The 23,918-nt window shown below is 40.0% G+C and overlaps 1 protein-coding gene across 1 annotated transcript in view; it reads left to right on the top strand.

The window, feature by feature from the left end:
- GRM8 (glutamate metabotropic receptor 8) overlaps positions 1 to 23,918 on the top strand; it is an 801,794-nt gene that overhangs the window by 120,665 nt on the left and 657,211 nt on the right. Inside the window, exon 2 of the mRNA XM_065939117.1 lies at positions 19,644 to 19,860. Coding sequence (XP_065795189.1) covers positions 19,644 to 19,860 — 217 coding nt within the window. The remainder of the gene's footprint in view (positions 1 to 19,643; positions 19,861 to 23,918) is intronic.

Here is a 23,918-nt window from a genome sequence, read left to right as displayed (position 1 = left end):
TCTGCTTTACTTCACTTAGTATGATGATATTTAGGTCCCTCCATGTTGTTACAAATGGCATTATTTCATTCTTTTTAATGGCTGAATAATATTCCATTATATACCTATACCACATCTTTTTTATCCATTCATCTATTGATGGGCATTTAGATAGCTTACATGTCTTGACTATTGTAAACTGTACTGCAGTGAACATTGGGGTGCATGTATCCTTTCGGATCATGTTTTTCTTCAGATATATGCCCAGGAGGAGAAGGGGACAGCAGATGATGAGGTGACTGGATGGCTTCACTGACGTGGTGCATATGAGTTTGAGCAAGCTCTGGGGGTTGGTGATGGACAGGAAAGCCTGGTGTCCTGCAGTCCATGGGGTCACAAAGAGTTGGACACGACTGAGCGACTGAACTGACTGATATGCCCGAGTGGGATTGCAGAGTCGTATAGTAAATCTAGTTTTAGTTTTTAAGGAACTGCCATACTGAAGGTAAGAGTTACCTTGAGAGCTGTAACTGGACGAGAGTTTCCAGAAACGATTTCATTTGTTTTCTTTTTAAAAAATGTTTTCTTTAAAACAGGAGAGCCTTGAGTATATAGAAATGCTGGTGGGAAGAACCTGGCTGAGGATATAAGGTTAATGATTTGAGAGAGAGCTGATACTCTGTAGTGTCAGGAACAAAAAGGCTGCTGCATGTGCAATTCATGAGTTGAGATTTGACCTTAGATAGGAAAAGTGATATGTTTTCTTGCAACAGAAGGAAAGAAAAGAGAATGGGTATCCAGAAAATCAGGTTTGTTGGTTTGGGGGAGGGAAGTTCAACATAAACCATCAGTTAAAGATAGTGTTGGTTTCCGTTTCTCATAGAGAATTTTGAAAAATATGTGTCCAGTATTGACATGGGCTTCCCAGGTGGCAGAATGGTAAAAAATCCACTTATCAGTGTAGGAGACACAAGAGATGCGGGCTTGACCCCTGGGTCAGGAAGATCCCCTGGAGTAGGAAATGGCAGCCCACTCCAGTATTCTTGCCTGGAAAATTCCATGGGCAGAGGAGTCTGGTGGGCTATAGTCCATGAAGTCACAAAGAGTCAGACATGACTGAGTGACTGAGTATGCATGCATGTATATTGGCATAGATCTGAAGAATTTTTGCAGAAAATTTGGTAATGTTTAATCAGAAACCATGAACAGAATAATGCAGTTAAGTTTGTGTAGGTCCAGACATGTTTAATTACAACATCTGGGTGATGATTAGTCACAAAGGTACTCAGTGACTCAGAAGACTAGAATGGATGGAATGAGACTGTTACTGAACTCAGGTTCAGCGGCTCGATGCTCAAGAATCCAAAACTGAGAAGAAAAGAGTTGGGTAAATGGAAATACAGCTTTATAGAGGAAGCTGGAAATTCTGGGGAGAAGGTGGACTCATATCTCAAAGAACCAATCCCCACTGCTGATCAGGGTCAAGAGGTTTTAAAGGGGAGTTTCAGGGGTGTATACATTCAGAACAGCACAGTTATCTCTGACAGCTTGAAATTAGTTTTATGTTAGTCTGATCAGTGTCATCTTGATGGTTTTAAGTACAGATAACCTTGAACTCCAGGGCCAGTTTGTTCCCATTTCCTTGAGGCCAGTTCTTGGAACTGTGTTAAGATGGAGCAGCTTGTGTCATGGTACAGTCTATAGTTAACTTCTTCAATCTTGTGGAGGTTTCAGTGTCTAGAAAACAGCTCAAAGGATATGGTTCAGAATATTATGTATCTCTCTTAAGGAGGAACTTAAGGTCCTTGATTTTGTTTAATAGCTAAACTATTATTATTTTTTCTTGCTTGACTATTTTCCTTTGTTTCTGAATTTTCTCACTAATCTGATTAAATTTATCCTTTGGAACTCAGGGATCCAGGAAGAGAAGTTTGTCCCAGGATGGCCCCATAGGGTTTTGCTCCATTATAAGATGACCCTGAACCAAGTTTCCACCAGTCCAGAAAGATGCCTGCCAGGTGATGAGGTCAATGACTACCCTTAGCAAGGATGGAAGACTGGAGGGAAAGCAGGGGCTTCTTCACCTGTTCCATCCTCTGCTACATGTTCCCATTTCTCTCCTCTTTTCAGGTTTCTTTCCCTATTTCTGTTATTCAGTTCTCAAGCCTCACTACTGTCTCTACCCATCCTCTTCTCGATCTCTAGCTTTATTTTTCTAATTCTGGTTTCTCATCCAATCCTTAACCTTATTCTTGCTCCCTCTCCTGCATATAATGTCTTTATTACTTATTGAAAACCTTTCCCCCATCCTTCATCTTTTCCAAATCCTTTTCTTCTTGTATGTTTGTCCTCATACCTTTTTTTTTCTTTAAGCCACTTTGAGTCCCACTTGTTGTCTCACTCTCTATTTGTTTACATAAGAAAAGTCCACGTTTTCAGTATTCAGTCTCAATTTGAGATTGATTATATTCTTAAATGCCATCTTGAGCTGCTTTAAATTTTCTCACATTTTATTCCTTAGGATGGAAAAATAAAGGGCATTTCAATAGCAGTACATAAGTCTCATCATTTGGGATTGAAATAGTATTTTTTAAAAGGCAGAAGTGCCTGTAAGTTTTTTTTTTTTTTTTCGTTTGTTTCTTGCTTCTTTTTTAAAAAGTGAGACCAGTGATATTTACATATAGTTGGGCAAAGCATTATGAAAACATTTACATATTTAAATTATTTAGAAAATTAGAGTGAATTGGAAAAACAATAAATGTCTTCATATATCTAAATTATGGTCTATGAAAAAGTATGTAGCTCTTCATAAAAAAAAATGTATATTTTCACTTAAGCACTAAAAATGTGGGAAACTTTTGTGAGAAGCACTTTTATCAGGTAGGGCTTCCCAGGTGGTGCAGTGGTATAGAATCTGCCTGCCAATGCAAGAAATGCAAGAGACTCGAGATCGATCCCTGGGCTGGAAAGATTCCCTGGAGTAGGAAACGGTAACTCTCTCCAGTATTCTTGCCTGGAAAATTCCCTGGGCAGAGCAGCCTGGTGGGCTAACAGTCCATGAGGTTGCAAGGACTCAGACATGACTGAGCGACTGAGTGCGTCCACACATATTTATCAGGTAGGCTGCAGATACTAAAAGCCAGGAATTTGAGTTGTTTCACTCACTGTCACTAGTAGACAGTGACAACTACATGGATCATCTAACATGTACATCTACTATGTACAAAGTGCTTTCCTAGCATCTGTGAAAGAATAACAGTATAACCTTGAGTCTTAGCTTTCAAAGTCAACTTCTGAGAGAGAGTGGCCTTAGGCATAAATTTGATCTTTGAAACTCAAGTGCAAGAAACTTTCTTCTTCTGTATCACATAACTCTGGCACTGAGCCACATTGACTAATATGTCAAGAAATTCAATCAGTTTCCAGTGCAATTGAGATGTTCACTGTAGAGATGCTCAGTATGATCCCCATGGGTTATTTAAAGGCAGTGACTCCATTCCTTCCATGGCAAGAATAGGAAAGGGACTTCTTTGATGAGGTTCCTGGGTTCCTGAGCACTGGGAAGGAGAAAAATGAAGATCTCCATTATTCCAAGTCCTGAATCTCTCTCTCCATTTCCATTTCCTCCTCTTCAAACACTGGGTGATCCTCTTTCTCTAGATAATTCAGTTGTACAGTCTCTGTAAACTAAGGCTTCTGAAAATAAGTCTTGTTTATTCTCTAGGCCATACAGGCTTGATTACTCTTGGGGAGGGCCCAAAAAGGAAAAAAAAGAAAAAATCTTTCTTGGGCCTTCTAAAATAGCCATAATTGGATTTAAAATATTTTAATAGATAGTCAAGCTGTATATGGATACTATGGGAAATTTATTAATGACAAAGTACATTGCATCTCACATTTAACATTCAGTCATATAGCTTTTGTCAAATTTTAATTTTTCCAAAACTCATCTGTTATTTTCAAGTAAGTGAGAAACATATTTAAAAGCCTCTTACTGACTCAACACTCACCATGACGTACTGACTGATCTGTAGATTTACCAGGACACTAAAAATAAACTTTATGCCAAAATTTGATGCAGAGAAGTGGAACATAATACTCTTAAAATATAATTATAATTTTTGAGTAATGGGGTATTTTTGAAAGGAAATGTCTAGCTATCACAAAATATCCACCCTCGGGGAAGGGAACATCAGGTTTAATGTATCAACTTCTTCATAAAGTGAACCTAAAGAGAGCTTTTACATCTCCACATGATGGCAACATTCAAATCTATGAAAATCATCCTTGCAATGAATATGATATGGAAACATGTCAAAAGATGTGGGGCTCAATGCTTTAGACTAGAGCAGTGATTTTCAAAGTGCATACAAACCACCTGGAGATCTTGTTAAAATGCTGATTCTCATTCAGTAGGTCTAGGGTGGGGCCTGAGGGTTCCGCATTTCTAAGAAGCTCCTGGGTGAAGTTACTGCCATAGGTTTGCTGAGAACCCTGAACAGCAAGATTTTAGACAGTACAGTTTCTGTAGTCAATGATGAAAATTTGACTACTTTTTTTTTTTTTTTACAATGTGAATATGTCTTTTATATACAAATCACACAGATTTTTTTTTTTTCCTTTCAAGGAATTTTGGACCTAAATTTAATTAAAAAAAAAAAAACACTTTATTTATGGTGGTTAACCAGACCAATGAAAAATATAGGAAAGATGAGGGCCAAAGTGGACCAGAGTCATGCATTGTGTACTAAATATGGAAAACACCCAACAGTATGTAATAGAAATGGTTATGATAAAGTGTGTAGTAGTCATATACATGTAGAGCCAGGCTGATTGACTTGCTGTGACTTGAGACCCTTGGTGCACCAGTTGCCTTCCAGTTTATGCTGGAAGACATGAGACAAGTTTTGAATGTGTGGTTTTGATATACCAGTTGGACACTCAAGAGGAGATTTCAGATAAGTAGGACTTGAGTGGAGCTCAGCAAAGAGATTGAATCTGGATGTATAGATTTAGAGTGGGTATGAAGTGAAAAGAGAGCCTACGTCACGTCCTAAAGAATACTAATATTTAAAGGCAGAAACAAAGGAATAATAGTCAACAAAGGATTTAGAGATTTATGAGAAAAATGGGGAAAATGAGTTTTCACTGAAGCTAGGTAAGAGTGTTGACCTGTAGAAGGTGCTTAGCAAATGGTTGTTAAAATGAAAACCAATAACAAATACACAGTAAAGAAACAAACAGAAAACCAGACTTAACTGGGTTTATGAATACTTTGTTCTCAGACCCCTGGAATGTTTGATTTTCCTAAGCATATTCTTTAAAATTTTTTTTAAATTTTATTTTATTATTTTTTAAATTTACTTTCTATTTATATTGGAGTATTGTTGATTTGCAGTGTTGCATTAGTTTCAAGCATACAGCAAAATGATTCAGTTACATATATACATATATCCATTTTTTTCATATTTTTCCCATATAGATTATTACAAAATATTGAATAGAGTCTCCTGGGCCATACAGTAAGTCCTTGTTGGTTATCTAGTTTATATATAGTGGTGTGTATATGTTAATCCCAAGCTCCTAATTTATCCCTCCCCTCCACCTTTCCCCTTTGGCAACCATAAGTTTGATTTTAAAGTCTGTGAGTCTGTTTGTGTTTTGTAAACAAGTTCGTTTGTATGATTTTTTAAGATTCCACATATCAGTGATATCATGTATTTGTCTTTCTCTGCTTGACTTACTTCGCTTAGTATGGCAAGCTCTAGGTTCATCCATGTTGTTGCACATGGCATTATTTCATTCCTTTTATGGCTAAAATTCCATTGTATGTATGTACCACCTCTTCTTTATCCATTTCTCTGTTGATGGACATATAAGTTGTTTCCATGTCTTGGCTGTTATAAATAGAGTCCTAAGCATATTCTTTTATATGTTTTTTCTATCAAAAGCTGTCTTCTCTGCCTGGAACAGCCTTCATTCTCCATCCACTTTTTGTGGTCTCTGCCTCTGCTGCCTACCCCCTCTTGTGTTTGCACACACTCTCTCTGGCCCTGGGACATCAATGATACTCTTTTACTCCTGGCTTCCCTTGTGGACCTGGATGATTGTTCCCCAATCTTTCCAAGCCCTGTGTGCCAGCAGTGTCTCTGACCAATAAACTGGTACCCAGCTGGACTAGAAAGCCCCCATCCCATAGGGAACTGTAGCAACTGATAGAAACCAAAGGGAGAGAAAATATTTGCTGATAGCTGATGTTTGTATTTCCTTTTCACTATGATGCTGTATATGATGATGGCTGGTGGGGTCCAAGTTCCAGATGAACCATGACATGTGACCCTGAGGGACCCTGTATATTACTAGAAGAAGTTGTTGTTGTTTCGTTGCTAAGTTGTGTCTGACTCTGTGATGCCACGGACTGCAGCACACCAGGCTTCCCTGTCCTTCACCATCTCCTGGAATTTGCTCAAACTCATGTCCATTGTGTCGGTGATGCTGTCTAACCACCTCATCCTCTGCCACTCCCTTCTCCTTTTGCCTTCAGTCTTTCCCAATGAGTCGGCTCTTTGCATCCGGTGACCAAAGGATTGGAGCTGCAGCTTCAGCATTCGTCCTTCCAGTGAATATTCAGGGTTGATTTCCTTTAGGATTGACTGGTTTGATTTCTTTGTAGTCCAAAGGACTCCCTGGTTAAGTGGTTAAGATTCCATATTCCAATGCATGGGGTGCAGGTTTGATCCCTTGTCGGGGAACTAAGATCCCACTTGCTTCTCAGCCCCAAAACCAAGCGTAAAACAGAAACAATATTGTAATAAATTCAACAAAGACTTAAAAAATGGTCCACATTAAAAAAATATCATTAAAAAGTGAACTTGAGGCAGTGGAGAGCAGAGGTGTTTAAGAGATGAGCTGAGAGTCAGGCTGCCTGGATTTGAATCCCATTCTGCCACTCACAAATTATTCAGTCTTAGAAAAGTTACTTACTTCTCCAGATCTCAGTTTTCTCCTATGTAAAATGAGGACCGAACACATAGCATAGTTCTTGGTCAATATAACATGTTAAAGAAATGGTGACAAAACCAATCAAACATATGAACACACATACATACACACATAATGTTTCATAAGTTAGGTGTGCAGGTGAGATCTGACACTAAAGGAGGTTGATCAAGAGCAGTGAGCTGGGCTTCTCAAAAAAAAAAAAAAAAAAAGACTGTAGATGAGGCAGAGATGAGCAGAAAGGCTAATCAGTCCACTTTGGGGAGAATTAACGTGATGCCCTTTTGGACACTAAGATGATGAGATGATGTTTGTCAGAGGAATGTGGGCTTGACACATTCTCCAGTGTGGAGTGGAATAATGAAATCTAAGTCATTTATATTATTTTATCTACTTTTCCTGTTATCTAGTGATGGTCATTTATGGAGCTGGCTGTCTTTTTTGGCCACAGAATGTTTTTTTCCCCCTGTGTAAATGGATCTCTAAGACCTCTAACCTCATCCGTACCCTCTTGTAATATGAGCTCACCCCTTTAAACAATATCAAGGAAATGAAAATTTCTAGTGGCATTTAGTGTTCAGAATCAATCCATGGAGGATGCCAGCTGGGGGATAAAGGATCAGTCAGATACCATAATATCAGTCAAGATGGATAATCACTGAAAATCCAAGAAATTATCATTTGAGAAACTTATTTGCATGGACAATGTCCTTATCAACCTCAGGCCTTATTTTCAAGATTCAAATCATGTATTATTGAGTAGCATAATGCTAGTCTAAATGGAATATTTTCTAGCTTAAGTTTTATTGACTTCAATTTGTTGGTTATAATTACTAACTTTTTATTTTTTAATGTTCAAGTGCTGACATGTTTGGGGGAGGGAGGGAGTTGAACCACAGTGGTGATTGCACAGCAAGGAAATCAGCAGCAGAAGAAAATTAAATGCTAGGTGATGGTGTGAAGTCAGCAGTGAGGGGAACGAGTTGGGGGAAAGAGTTAAATTTTTAAGTGAGTTAGCAAATGGTGCTAAGAAAGTGCCACACCATTGTTTCAGTTTTTCTAATATAGCAAGCCATAATTGATCATTTTTTTGTACTCATGTAAGAAAACCTCTTTAGAGAAAATTTTCACTGTCCTAAGGAACTCATTGCAAAATTGTTTTGTTTAAAAGAATACTTAGAGGCTTAGCAGGCACACACACAGAGATAGATATCATTTTGAAATCCCAAACTGTTTGAAAACTTTGTTGAGAAGGTATCAGAGAAGCATCTTTTACTCTGGAATCCTGGACTGAGCAGAATTTTCAGAAGTGGACAGAGCCATTTACTTCTCTTTTCTCCTCCTGAGAGTTGTTGAAAATGTATATTGTAAGCAAAAAAAAAAAAAAAAAAAATCTTCTTCTGGTCAGTCTAACCTGCTTCTCATGTCTTTTGAAATCTTATCTCAAAGCCTTCACTGCCTGAGTTAAAATAGAGAGAGAGTTCCCTTTTTAGTTTTCAATCACCTTTTAAAAACTTTCCTAAGTAAACACATATTTGAGCTTGTAAGTAATGTTAAGAATACATTTATTTATTTTTCTGGGTTCTTGTGTTAAAATTGTTTCTTTTCTATGGGCTTCATATCTGCCGGATTCAGTCATTCTTTCATCGTCCACCTACCCATTCCTTTGTTCATTCATTCTGGACCTCTACACACCTGAGGATCTATGAGAACACAATGCAATTTCCTGCCGATAATTAGTGACTTTCTCAAATAGTTCTGATATGAGAACCCCAATTAGACATATATTCGTTAAAAATAGTCTGTGTAAAAAGCATGGGGGAGCGGTGGTCTTTGATTTAATATTATTCTGCCTGTGGCAGGTTTCCGAAATGAAGTACCTGTCAGTCGACTGCCCATCCTCCTCGCTTGTACAAATTGGGTGGTTTACACATCTGAAGGAAGGCTGAAGTGAGAGGCAATCTGTGGCTGGTGTTCAGTGTTCATTTCCTTTTCTCCCTCATTTTTCATGTGTCAGCTTAATGTCATTTCTTCAGGGAAGCCTGCCCAACACCTCCCTAACCCCCACTCCCTCCAGATGAGTTACTCCGTTACTCTTAGCAGCCCCTACTTCTTTTTCACAACAGTTATTACAGTTGCAGTTAAATGTTTATTTGGGTGATTGTTTACTTAATGCCTGTCTTTTCCATCTGACCATATGCTCCATGGGGGCGGGGGGACCATGTGTTGTTTACAGCCCTCTCTCCAGAGCCTGTCATGGAGTCTGGCACATAGTGGGAGCTAATTTGTTGACTGAATTAATCAAAAAGTAACCATTAAAAAGACATTAAATTTAATTTAACCACTAACCAGAAAAAGTGTGTGTATTGAATTAACCTTTTTAATTTGTGTGTGATACTGCACATGCACTGATTATCATTTTCTAAAAATCACAGCATGCTGAAATGTGCGAAAATAGAAAAAAAATATGGTGTTCACTTTTTTTTTAAATAAGGGAAAATTGAAGGTCAGGAGAAACCATAAACTAGAGGAACTATAGAATTAGTTGGAATGTTAAAGTCCCTTCCCCTCAAAGTGAAGGTTTTAAATCTAATTTGCTCTTATAACTATTGAATGAATATATGCAGGATAGTTAGGCTTAAAAATTCCCACACTACTAGTGACTTGATAGATTATAATCACTCTTTCCCCTAGGAGCTGCTGTGCTTTCTCATTGTAAAAAGTAATTAGCGGATGTAAAATAAAAGTTTATTAATCTTATAGGATATAATTATGGTTGTTTGTATGTAAATTCTTTCATGTTCATGGATTGCTTATCTTTCATTTTAAATGAACAGGTTAGAAGTCAAATGTCATTACCAGTTTGATTAAAACCATTGCAATTCTTTTTGTTTAAAAAAAAAAAAACAACAGAGCCTTATTTATTTTTCAAAAGATAATGCTAAATTAATTGGCTTAGTTTTAGAGTTGGAATTCCCAGTAGCCAAACCAAAATGTCCTAATGCAGATGATCTGCCAAAAGTATTTGAAAATATTAAGTTAAAAAAAAAAAAAAAAAACCTGGAATATAGCACAGGAAACTGCATATCTGCAGCACCATTCATCAATTTATTTAAAATGTCTGATGCTCAGTGATGGAGGAGACCGGGGATGGATAGCTCCTGCTTGCCTCGCCCATCCACTTTCTCTCTTGTCTAGTCTCTTCTGTCTCCTAGGAGGCAACTCTGTCCAGACAGTGTCACCTGGTTCTTTGACTCCTTGGTTTCTGGTGGATTCGGCCAAGGGGAGAGCCGGCAGGAAGGCAGGGAGGGCAGAGAGTTCAGGATATAACGTCCTGGCTCCCTCCCTGTGGGGTTGCTGGGGGCTGGCTGTGTCCCTCCCCTCCAGGGAGTTGGGGAGAGGTCACTGCTTCTCTCAGAGGGCATCTGTCTGTGACTCCTTCTGGCTTCTGTAACCGCTCCCTCCTCTGGTTATTAGGGTGCAGGAATAGTGGCTGCCTTCTTCTGACTTTCTGGATTATGGCTTTCCACTGCTTTCCCTTTAAATTGCCCTGCCTTGGAAATAGCTCCCTTATTAACCTCCCTAAGTTACCCAAGTTCAAGGGTACTCTTCCATTTCCTTCACATCCCAGACTCATACAGTACCCTTGAAAAAGTACTCATACAGTACCCTTGATAAATGCACCCTTTAAAGGTGCTAGTGGTAAAGAACCTGCCTGCCAATACAGGAGATACAAGAGATGCGGGTTCAACCTCTGGATTGGGAAGATCCCCTGGAGAAGGGAATGGCAACCCACTCCAGCATTCTTGCCTGGAGAATCCCATGGACAGAGGAGCCTGATGGGCTATGGTCCACAGGGTCACAAAGATTGGACACGACTGAGGTGACCTTAGCATGCACACAAAACTCAGCAGAATATATCCAAGTGAATTATGTAAAACCAAGATATGACATTGTGTAAAGCATGTGTCTACTCTCAGGCATACACATATATGTGCAAAAATGCTTTCTTCATGTTTTAAAGAAAGTGTGCCTCCTGTGACTTGGTCTTCATATTTGCCTCTGAAATTTCAGATTTAGCATCAGCAGGAAACCGTGTTTAAATTCTTTATCTAATAATGAGAATGAATTGACCTTGTCTCTTTCTTCTCTGGTTGGCTTGGTTATGGGTGTTGTGAGAGGTAAGGTCTGTATCCTGGCTCATAACAAAATTACAGGCGTGACTTTAAATGTATGAACCATCACTCTACACTCAGCTGTGTTGACTGACCACAGGCCCTTTTAGTGTGCATGTGTAGATAGATTTTGCTCACTCTGAATGGAGCTGAAGTTGGGCAGGTGGATAGTATCACAACACAATGAAATCATTTTCTCTCTCCGTGGCCTCCACTATTTCCCATTTCAACAGACCGCCTCTCCTTTTCTATTTCTAAGCCCCACCATGCATCAAGGGCTTCCCAGGTGGCTCAGTGGTAAAGAGTCCGCCTGCTACAGGAGACACAAGTTTAATCCCTGGATTGAGAAGATCCCCTGGAGAAGAAAATGGCAACCTACTCCTGTATTTTTGCCTGGAGAATCCCGTTGGACAGAGGAGCCTGGTAGGTTACAGTCCATGGGGTTGCAAAGAGTCAGACATGCCTGAGCACAAACACACATACACACACGCACACCATGCATCAGAACACAACAGCTAGTGTCCTTTTCTGAATCAGTGGTGAAGATTCAGTTGAGAAGATAGTTATGGACTCATTCCACATTTGGCATTAGTACAAATAGGAAACTTGCTCTCTATCCATTGTGTAGGCAAGATTTCTTTGAGCAGATCCTGGTTTGGGAGGGTAATAGAACTTCAAAAACAAACTCGGGATAGTCATCCTTCTTCTTTATTTCTCTATGTGTAGGCTTCACATTTCTTTCTCCTTTTCCCCCTGATTTCATTTTCATGAAGCTGAGAGGCACATGAAAGCTCAGGGCAGCATGAGGAGGGGAAGGTCAACACTGAACTTAACTCCTAGTTCTGACTCCTCATTTTTATCCAATTTCTGATTATATACTCATGTTTTGCCACAAGCAACTAGTAGTTTTAGTACCAGAGAGCAGTCAAGTCTGAAAAGACAAAGTTGATGGCTGTAATCATTATCCTTTTCTGGACCGGGTTCTGCAGCAACAACAAATCCATCCCAAGACCAGGTGCCAGGAAGCTATCATAGTGATGGCGGCTGTTAATAAGAGCAGCATCCCTGAAGAAGTGCTCAGGCAAGCCCTACCTGCTGAGGAAGAGCCCAGCTTCAAGCTGATCTTTCACTGGAGAAAACCAATGACACTATTGAACGGCACTGAGAACATACCCAGCCAGCTTCCTCCCCCATTAAGGGTGACAATCAATGGATGAGGTTGTTTGTAGAGATGGAAATGCACAAAAACCTTGTTGGTAATTGATGGTGAAGATGTGGGTGACTCAGGTTGTCTTCTGTCTGCAAATCTGTTCTCAGATGTATGCGAGTTTCTTGCAGGAAGACTTACATTTCCTATGATCCTGAGGGATTTCCCCTGAGCTGTGCTTTAGGACTCATTACTTGTTAGGGGTGTCTTGGCCTCCTAGTGGATCTTTGGCAAACCAGAAACTGGGGAAAACGCATGTGGGATACATGTCATTTGGAGCAGTCACAGAAAGTTTAAAACTTACATAGTATTTTAATGTGCAAACAGTAGGGAGCATTTAAAAGGCACCTGAAGGGGAATTGCCATCTTCCTGTGCTGTGAAAGAGTACATACCGTGCCTAGAAGCCTCTCGGTCCTTTTCTATGTCAGTAACATCCTGTGTTACCCTGCCAGTCATGTGGAGTTAGATTCAGTGACTTCAGTAGGGAGAGGCACAGTCCATCTGGGGAAGCTGTACACATTCTCAACCCTGTCTAGAAAGTGTAGAAAGCAATGGGCATGAGGCTTGGGGAAGAAACAGGGCTTGGCTGGGTCAGGGAACAGAGAAGAACCTAGTGAGTCAGTGAGAGAGGGGAAAAGGAGGTCAGAGGCTGAGTCATGGATCCTGTGAATAGAGGCTTCGGCTTTAGTTGAATATCACTGGGGGAAAATGAAGGGCTTTCAGCAAAATTTTGATATTACCTGATTTTTTAAAAAGATCAGTTTGGTTGTTTGTGTAGAATGGATTTGAGAAGGGCAGGAATGGAAGTAGTAAGACCATAATCAGATGGTTTTAGGAATCAGATATCACAGTGGATCGGACTAGGTTGGGGTGTGCTGTGTTCTACCATCCCTAGATGATGGCCTGAGATGGTTAATTGAACATTTGATTATGTCCAAATTCTGGCCAGCAGGAAAAAGGGGCAGGGCATGAGAAAGAACTGCTCTTTCCCTTTAAGGATACGTTTTCAGAAGTTACACTCACCACTATACTAAAGAGCATAGCTGCAAAGAAGGCTGGGAAATGTAGTTTTCTTCCAAGTGGCCAAGTCCTACATAAAAATTTGGGGTTCTATCTGCAAGAAGTAGAAAACAGACACTAGAAGACAGTAATATCTGCTAACTTCTATTTAAAAAGAAAAAAAATATATGTTGGCTATTTTTAGCAAAATATCTAAGAAGCTATACATGAATTTCTTTTGAAATAGAAATTTTGCCTCCTTGAGATCTAAGTTAAACTTTTGGATTATATTAGAGTATGTCAGTCCAAGATTCACAGACTATCTAGCTAAATGTGGATCAAGTAATTGGTTTTATTCACGGCTGGGCAAACACCAGATAACTTCCCAGATGCGTATCTGTCTGTTAAGAACAGACTTGGAAAGAATTCAGTGTGGACTTGAGGTCAGAATGGTGCCTTCTTCTCCCGCACCACAATTCATCCTTGGGACCTGCTTCTGCCTAAGCCTGGGCAGTGTGTGGGTATGTTGAGAATGAAGGCAGGGCATGATCCACTCTTGCCCAGTAAACTTAGAACTCTGACCTCTCAATCAGATTCTCCTCCCCTTTGGGGAGAACAAATAAGAGATAGAGGTCTAGGGAGGAGACATATACTCTGGAACTCCTCAAGAGGAGTGAGGGTGGGGTCTCCTTCTGAGTGGAAGTGTAAATATAGTGGAGACAAAAACAATTATCAGAAAAGCAGAAGCTAATTTTTTTTTAATTTGGTGGATAATTGCTTTACAATGTTGCATTGGTTTCTGCCATACAACAATGTGAATCAGCCATAAATATACATATATCCCTCCCTCTCGAGCCTCCCTCCAACCCCCACCCCATCTCACCCATCTGGGTCATCACAGAGCACCAAGCTGAGCTCCTTATGTTTTATAGCAACTTTAACCAATTTTAAAAGAGGGGCATGGTCATGGGTATATATGCTTTATCTGGGTAATGGATATATGGCCTCATTTTAAGCACACATCATATTCTTATGAAACCTCAGCACAAGGAAAATAAGAGAGGAAAAAGGCAAAAAGACAGGTGTTTAAAAATGATGCAGTTGGATGCCTTAAGGCACTGAAAGAGAAAGGGAAGGAAAACATCCTCTAAGAACAGTGGTGGAGGAGGTTGGGAGGGGAAGTGGATGGAGAACGGTTAGGAGGTTATGGCAGGCCTGAGGTTGGGGAGGCAGGGCAGTGGGTGTCCCTTCCCCAGAGACCTGGAAGAGTGGGTGGTCTGGTGGGCTTCCAGCACACTCATGGGATAATAGAACGGAGGTTAATAAAAGGACCACATGTAAGGTGTGGGCAGGTAAAGGCCCCACGTCAAGATGGAGTGGCTCAGGAACTAGCAACTGTGGGAAGACCTGGAGGGCCAAGGACAGTGACTCATCACAGGAAGCTGGTGAGGGCCTCAGAGGCCGGTGAGGACTCAGGTAGAGAAACACCAAGTCAGGGTGAGGGAACGAGATGGAGGCATCAATGCCCTGGCTGCTGTCTTCTCCTGCCTTCCCACCTCCTGGAGATGCCTCCCACTGGGCAAATTCGACTGAAAGCCTGAGGCTAGGGAGCCCAGGTGAGACAGCCACAAAGCAACCTCCTAGGACATACAGCAGGATAGAGAAGGATCGAGAAGGACAAATGAAGAGTCCGCATGGTATTTTGGTGGAATGTCAGGTAGGGGGCTGTTGGGAAGAAGCTATATCAAAATCCCTCCATAGTTTTTGAGTAATTAACTGCTTTCAAACATTCATTGAACACCTGCTCTGTTAGGGACTAGTGACACCAAATAAGTCAACAGAGACTTTGTCTCTGTGGGACTCCTAAGCCAGCACACGACTGTGGTTCTTATGGCAGATGATGGAGACTGTGGGATGAGGGACAGCAAAAGACAGCTCTGCCTGAGAGAAGGCTTCCTGGAAGGAGGGGATGGATGGATGGGTGGAATGATGGTTGAGTACAGTTGATTTACAACGTGATGTTAGTTTCGGTGTATAGCAAATTGAGTCAGTTTACATACCCATATACTCATTCTTTTCTTTTTAGATTATTTTCCCATTATAGGTCATTATAGAATATTGAGTAATTTCCCTGTGCTATATAGTAGGTCCTTGTTGGTTGTCCGTTTTATACATGGTAGTGTGTACATGTTAATCTCCAACTTTTGAGCTGGATATTCCATCTGTGCAGAAGGTGAAGGTGTCTTTCTTCACAGAAGACAGCATGGGCAGGGTTACAGTCATCATCAGGGTGTGACAGTGAAGGCATGAAGCTGGGAAGAAGGATGGGACAGTGTCTGATACCCGGGCTTCCGGAGCCAGATTGATGAGTTGGGATAGTATCCTTTGAATGGGCAAGTGGAAGTTAACAGAGGCTTAAAAGGGATGTACATCTTGAAAAAGACGAGCCGATGCAGAATGCTTTCTACACCTGTTTTCTTAGTACACTCTCCTTTTCCTTTTCAGTTCCCTCTTTTACTTCTATGCCTCTCTCACCACATTTTTTGTTGCTGTTTTGCTTCTGGAAACTGAAAGGATTAGTTAGATTGGATTCAGTGTAGGAAAAAAATATCCCAGGTTAAAAAAAATTCCCACTTCAGTTGCCAGTAGGGGTTTAATTTGAGGCAGTGGAAATATTGAGGATACCAACACAGAAATTAAATTGCTTCATGAGCCGGTGCTTAGTGGTGGGCCACAATAAAGTAAAAATGAGATGCTACTCCATGACAACTTGAAAAGATGTCTTGAAATATGATCAGTATTCAAGACGTCTTATTGTAGGCTGAGACATAGCATGAATTGAACAAATGAAAATACAAACACATACTCTCACATTACTTTTTTGCACATTGATCAGCGAAGAGAAAATTCTTTCAGACTTTAGGGAGAAAGGCCTTTACCTAATTATTCAAACAACCATTTCTTATCTGCACTTTTATTTTATATACCCTTTACACCTGTTTAATTAATCCTAAACATGATGCTGACTGCTAATTAAACAGCCCTGAAAGTGACTGACTGAAGGTAGTAATTTGAGATAATTAGTTTTGGTTTCAAACACTCAATTTTCACACTTTGTGCTCATTTTTAGAAAAGGGTGGCTCATTATTATAGGCAGGGTGTGGATTGTGTAGGGCATTTTACTGCTGGACTCTGAGTAGCTGAGGAAGTAGGATTATTATACATCCAGATAGGGCAATGTAATGGTATAGCACTATGGAATTTGCTATGGAATGCTCCCCATTCCCTCCCACACATGTGCGTGCGCGCGTGCGCGCGCGCGCGCACACACACACACACACACACACACACACACACACACGCACACACACAGAATTCCTTCCAAAATGAAGATCAGGCTGTTGGATCTTTTTCACTAGAACATAGAAACACACATGCTCTTGATCTTTGGGAAAGATCTCTAGCAAAGGGTAGACCTCACTGCATCATCCATTATCTCTCTCCCAGGTCCTCTGGAAGCAACCAAGAAGGGCAAGATTTGGTGTGTGGTTAGAGATTTGGACGGATATCCTTGCTAAGTATTTATGTTCTACAAAGGCACGTAGCCTAATCAAGGGGACAATCTATCAAGAGGTGACTGGTATATCTGGCAGAGAATGCAAAGGAACAAAAAAAAGACAGGTCAAGACTGTTTTTCACGATCCCACAATACTGACAGGCAAGTTAGTAAGGTCCTACTAGGAGATCAGGACCGAGAAGAATTGGGTGTGAAATAGACTAAATCATTGTTGTAGGTGATATAGACAGATACAGGTTACTCAGAAGCCAAACAAGTTCTCCAGCACCCTGGAGAGCTCCAAGCACGGTCTTCCCTTCTCTGGGTAAGGAGGCTTTTATAATTTAGGGTGTCACTTTCACTGGCCACCAAAAATGGAGGAGGACTCTCCAGATCTCCGAAAGGTCTGGATACAGATGTTGAAGGCTTTTTCAAGATGTCGAGAGGAAAGTTGTAACCTCCTTGTGGATTGGCGATCATCTGGTCAGGGGGTGGTAGGTGATGGATGGTTCCCAGAGTGTGTAGCTCTGTGCAGGAAGATGAAATGGCAGCCCGTTGAACATCAGAGCCCTGACATTAGCTGCGAGATCTGATGGAGAGCAGAGTTAAGAGTTTTATGTATGAGTCAGACCTGCATCTTCAACGAAGCATCTCGAGTTAGGGCATTGTAGAGTCATTGTGACCTCTGGATTTTCACATTACAGATGAGGTGCACATCTCTTAAACTACAGATCCCATAATAGTGTTGCCCACTTTTTAGTTGCTTTCATTCATCTCACAGGAACCTTAGAAGAAACAAGTCAAAAATTGAACTCATCATTTTTGTCTTCCAAATCTCCTCTTGTTCTTCTACCTTGGAAAATATCAAACATTATCTACTCAGATACCAAAGCCATAGAACTCTCATAGAACTGAGAGTCATTTCCCATTTTTTCCTACACCTTTCTTGGCCTTTTAGATACTCACAGGTTCTATACCCTTCCTTTTTTCCCACCTGCCACTCACTGCCTTAGTTCAGTTATTATACTTTCTTACATAGATTTCTATAGTAGTTTTCTAACTGGAACTAGTAAGCAACTTCTTATGTCTTCACTTTAATTCAGCGTATCTCTGAATTAGGGGTCCACTGGCATCAGATTGTTCTGGAGGAAATATTAGAATGAAGATTCCTAGATGTCTAGACATACTAAGTCAGAATTTTTGGGTCTGGGGCTGCCCAGGTGGACACTGAAATGTGAGGGTTTCTACTTTTCCCACTGCTGCCGATGTGATCTTTCTAAAACAAAATTTTTGTTGTGCCACTCCTTTGGTTACAATTATGCCGTGCTTCCTCATGACCTTGGTGATAAAGTCCACATTCCTTGTCATACCTGAGTAATGCTTCATCCTCTGGTTTCTGTCTAGCTCTGAAGTTATACTTCCCGACACTCCTCCCTTGGTATCCTGCCTTCCCACCATGAGAAACGCTGCAACACCATACACTTTCTTGACTCTGCCTTTTGACATGCTGTTTCCTGTGGCTGAAATGTCTTTCCCCATGTTTTTGCCGGATTTCCTGCATCTTCTGTGCTCAGTCTAGCCTGTGTGTCCCTCTGCCATACTTCTTTAACATTCCTGTGTTCTTCTGTCCTAGCACTTTTCATAGATAAAGACTCTTCCCTTGTATATAGGAGTGAATATTGCATTTCATACCTTTTTAGGGGTAAATTTATGGCATGCAGTTAATTTGCTACTCAGCTTGAAATTATTTAGAAGAAACAGCGTATCTCTAATTTCGAATATCTTCTAGCCATTCACCCTGTTTATGTCAGAAAATAACCTCTTTTCCTAAAGAAATTGTGGTATGGTTTCCTGTTTTGTGATTGTTTTTTTTTTTTGAGGGTTGGAAGCCTGGAGAGATGTTATAATTAAAAGATATATGGTTAGCTGTTCCCAAATCTTATTGTGGTACTCAGTGATTATATTAATAAGCACTGACTAGATTTGCAAAGGTATATATTTAAAATAATTTACCCAAAATATAATCTTAATACTAAAATGGTATCAAGTGTAAAAAAAAAAAGTCTGGTATTAAATTCTCTACTCATCATTATGTAGCCTTTATATCCTGAAGCCAAAGACGATTTCAGAGGTGACCTTTTCTGGGGCGTGTGTGTACATTTCATGTTCATTTCTGCCTCATTTCTTCACCAGAAGTTATCATGTACAGAATAAGAAAAGCAACAACAATAAAAAGCACAACTGTTTTGCTTTGTCTTCTGAAACAATGGGGACTGAATCAAAACTAAATCCTTTCTGTTTTGCTGTGTTTTTTTAGTTGCTCAGTCATGTCTGACTCTTCTGCGACTGCATAGACTGTAGCCTGCCAGTCTCCTCTGTCCATGGGATTTCCCAGGAAAGAATACTGGAGTGGGTTGCTGTTCCCTTCTCCAGGGGATCTTCCCCACCCAGGGACTGAACCCATGACTCCTGCATTGCAGACAGATTTTTGAGCACTGGGCCACCAGGGAAGCCCTCTTGTTTAGAAATGTGCTTTGAAAGAAAGTGAGCCCACAGATCTCTATAACCTACTATCTAATGAAATTGATGGTGATGAAATCTTATCTTGGCTGCAGGCTGCTCTGTCTAGGTTTCTGGTATAGCTTCGGCTATTTAATCTCTTGTGCAACAGTCCATCATTTGACAAGATTCCTCATGGGTGGAAATGACCGGTCATTTGTTTTGCAGATACCTCAAATCAGCTATGCATCCACCGCCCCAGAGCTAAGTGATAACACCAGGTATGACTTCTTCTCTCGGGTGGTCCCTCCTGACTCCTACCAAGCGCAGGCCATGGTGGACATCGTGACGGCCCTGGGGTGGAATTATGTGTCGACGCTGGCTTCTGAGGGTAACTACGGAGAGAGTGGTGTGGAGGCCTTCACTCAGATCTCTCGGGAGATTGGTAAGTGTATATTTATCAGATGATTGTGTTTGAGATGACAGGCTGTGGCAGTCTGAGTGTCCCCAAGAGCTCTCTGATCTGTGTGGGATAATTAGAGCTCCTACAGATGCCTGACCCAGGCTGTCCACTCTAGGGGGAAGCTGGGCTTATTATAAATGGTTTTGTTGTTCATGGTCTATCAAGGTGACACTCTTGTGCTAATTTAGGAAGTAGAGCTCCTGACTCAGGCGAACATTTTTTAAAGTTGTCTGTTTTGATGTGGGAGTTTGCTGGCACATTAGAGCCACTGTATATTTGAATAAATGACATACTATTTGATTGTTCTAGATGGAAGTTTACATTAGCAAGTCATTAAATATTTTTAAAAAAGCAGTAGAACTTAACATCCAACACTAAAGGGATTAAGACTGGTAATCATCTTAAAACAATACTGAAGTAGCCTCCAAGGCTATACTTGAGTGATGTTGTCATTTTTGACTTTTTGAATTTTGATTCTTACCTCAAACTCTGAAGCTTACGGTGAGTGGGATTAAGGGCAAGATGTGGAAACTTGTTTAGAATAGGGTGCTTGTGAATGCTGTCCTGGTTTTTTTCAACATTCTCATTCAAATCTCCGTAGGCATTTTACTATGTGTGTATTTATCCATGAGGCTGTAAATCTACTACACTATGTGGAAAAACCAGAAGACAAAAACACCTCAGGGCATAAATCTTATTGCTGATTGGGCAACAATATCTTTTCGGATGAAAGGAGATATGTTACCAGTTACTTAACAAATGCTATTGTTCTTAGTAAGAATTACTGAATAACATTTGCATATTTTTCTATTGCATTGTTTTCTATAATAGCAATGTTTTGCCCAAAATTTAAAGCATCCTTTAGCTGTTTTGGGGTAATTTTGAACTTTGATGACTTAATGTTTTTCTTTGAAGCTTTAAAGCAGGAAAAGATCATGGGAATAATTCGGGCTTATTCCCTAATTAGCAGACAAAGCATCTAAATTTATTGGAATAAGGTTTTCTCTTAAAAGATATGAAGATGCCTAGGATCTGTTATGCTGCATGTAATAAGCATGGAATCTTATGAAGCACAATATTTGGTATGTTTAATATTTGTTCCAGTACTGTGCTGCTGCAGAAAATGTAGAAAAGACCTGGTCTTGTTGGATAGATTGACTTTATTTATTTAAGGGACAGCTATTCATTCTTTGTTATAAATATCCATGATGGCATAATTTGCTCTTTTGAATTTTAAATTATATCACTATTGCTATAAAAATGATTCAAAACATTCAACTGAACTTTAAATGATGGTAAATTATATTACCTTCTTGGAAAAGAATCTCACATTCATCCTTAGGAGAAATGCCCACTCTAATGAAAACAGTAGCTTCTGAAAGCAGGTTGAATGCATTATTTAAGCAGCTGATGTTAGTTCTCACCAAAGTGATAATTTAACAAAAGAAGGCAACTAATGGAATATGTATTGAAATGAGAAGTTTTCTGCAGTGATCCTGTACATTCTTAACTAGAGGACACATTCTGTGTGCATGCAACATATTACTACGAAAATTTTAAGACAGGACATTGTTGCAGATTCTGATAAAATGCATTGTTTTAAAAGTTAAAAGTGAGAGTGCAGTGTTATTCTTCTTACCAGAAGAAAAAAAAAAATGAAATACTTAGTTCTCACTTTTAGGGAACATTGCTATACTTTGGTAACTGTCACCTTAAAGGATTCAGGTGGTACCATTCATTTTTACTGTCTCTATCTTAGTCATTAGTATGGGAGAAAATAATTTTAGTGCCTTGTGTATGCTCCTGATTAGAGCAACATTTCTTCTCTGTTGATCCTTTCAGTATTCTGTGACTTGATTGGCTGTCCATTCTATTTCAGTTCTCACTTATCTGGGGAATGGAGGAGAGCTGTATTGTCAATTAATATGCAGAATACTGAAAAGGCCAAATTAGTACCACACTAGAGTATGCCATGGAATATATTAAATATCAAAATCATCCCTCATTTTAATGACAAAGATTTTATCTAGAACAAAAATAGCTGAAAATTAAACCTTTTACATGACAATGAGATTAATGGGAATGACAAATGGTAGCAACTTAACCCATTCTGAAGTGATCTGATGACTCTAATGAAAATTCATTAGTTCTGTAACATTTGCTCCTCTTACTACAACATTGATGACATCTCTGTCACTGTGTTACCAGTGTTTTTAAAGATCTTAGTCTCTTGACTGAGAAGGAGATATATGCATTCATTTTTTGGAGTGTCTGCCTATTAATGAAATTGTATATTTTCCCAACTCTTATAGATTTTCCTGTACACTGTTAAGAATTTCTCCCTTCAGCAATGTTAATTGCTACGAAATTTCAGTGTAACCTGGGACTTCCTATGTTTTGTCTCTGATTAATTCTGACAGATCATAATGGAATGATAGTGAAATGAAAATCTGTTTAGCGATACATTGCTTGTACGGTTTGATTAGAACGTTTTTCATTTTAACAAAATCCGAGACGTGGGGAAGCACCCTTAGTGAGTCTTGGAGAATAAAGTTTATGAATGAATGATGGTCTTGAACACAGACATCAATGATGTCTCTTCTGTTGTCAGGATCCTTCTCAGGGAGAGAGGGACAGGAGTTATTTGATAAAATAAGACAAGTAGTCCCTTGATATTTTAGCTGTTATAGTCTCAGCCCCAAGCCTCCTGACTATAACTATAAACTATATAAAAAACTATAACAGTTTTTACTGGAAAAGGCAAAAAAAAATTTGAGATCAACAAATGCCACAATTTGATTGGATCATAGTTTGTGTAGTAAGGTACGGAAGACAAAACTGGAAGGCTTGACATGGTACATAGATGACTATTGTACCCCATAGTATAGTAGTTTTATCCTTCATCTTCTAGACAGTGGAGGAAACTACTGAATAGAGAGGAATCCATCAGAATACATATTTAAGATTTTGCTAGTAAGAAGTAGAGGGTGGGGAGACCAGTTGAAAGACTTTTGCAATATCAATCTTAACCTCATAGAGGGCAGTGATAATAGAAATGGATGAGGGAACAGACCTGAGAGACACTTGTGAGGTAAAGTCTCTGGAACTTAGCACTTGATGGGAAGTAGAGCTCGAAGGTGAGGCTTCCCTGATATCTCAGCTGGTAAAGAATCTGCCTGCAATGCAGGAGACCCCAGTTTGATTCCTGGGTCGGGAAGATCCCTTGAAGGGTAGACTACCCACTCCAGTATTCTTGGGCTTCTCTGGTGACTCCGATGGTAAAGAATCCACCTGCGGTGTGGGGGGGCCTGGGTTGGGAAGATCCCCTGGAGGAGGGCATGGCAACCACTCCAGTGTTCTTGCCTGGAGAATCCCATGGACAGAGGAGCCTGGTGGGCTACAGTCCATGGGGTTGCCAGGAGTCGGACACGACTGAATGACTAAGCACAGCGCACAGAGCTCGAAGGTAAGACAGAATTAAACTTGAAATTTTGGTCAATTGGAAAATGCAAGTGCCATGAATAGAAAAGAGAGAGTAAAATGGAAAGGCTGGTTTGGAATGGGAAGCATGGTTTGATTATGAACTCAGTAAACTGTAAGTACTGGTACATACCTTTGTGGAGAAGAACACAGTCAAGGACATTGGCTGAGAGCCAAAGCAGGAACAGAGATGTAGTTCTGAAGCTCATTCTCACAAATTGATAATCGAGGTGAGGAAGGCGATTGCTAAGGTGCAGAGTGTGAATTAGAGTAAGGAATGTAGAGCGAGAGTTAAAGGGGGCAGAGGATACCCTTGTGGGCTTTACATAAAGGTATGGGATGATGAGCATTGTTAAGGGATGTAGAGGAAAGGAAGGCATTGTGCATGGTTGATATGAGTGTAAATTGGTGTAGTCATTATGGAAAATAATATGGAGTTTCCTTGGAAATTAAAAATAGAACTACCACATGATCCAGTGATTCTACTTCTAAGTTTATAACCAAAGAAAATGAAATCAATATTTTGAAGAGGTATCTGCATCTTGTGTTCATTGTAGCAT

Source organism: Muntiacus reevesi, chromosome 6, assembly GCF_963930625.1.
Source record: "Muntiacus reevesi chromosome 6, mMunRee1.1, whole genome shotgun sequence".
In the NCBI taxonomy this organism is placed as follows: Eukaryota; Metazoa; Chordata; class Mammalia; order Artiodactyla; family Cervidae; genus Muntiacus; species Muntiacus reevesi.
This window is presented reverse-complemented; position numbering and strand designations above follow the sequence as displayed.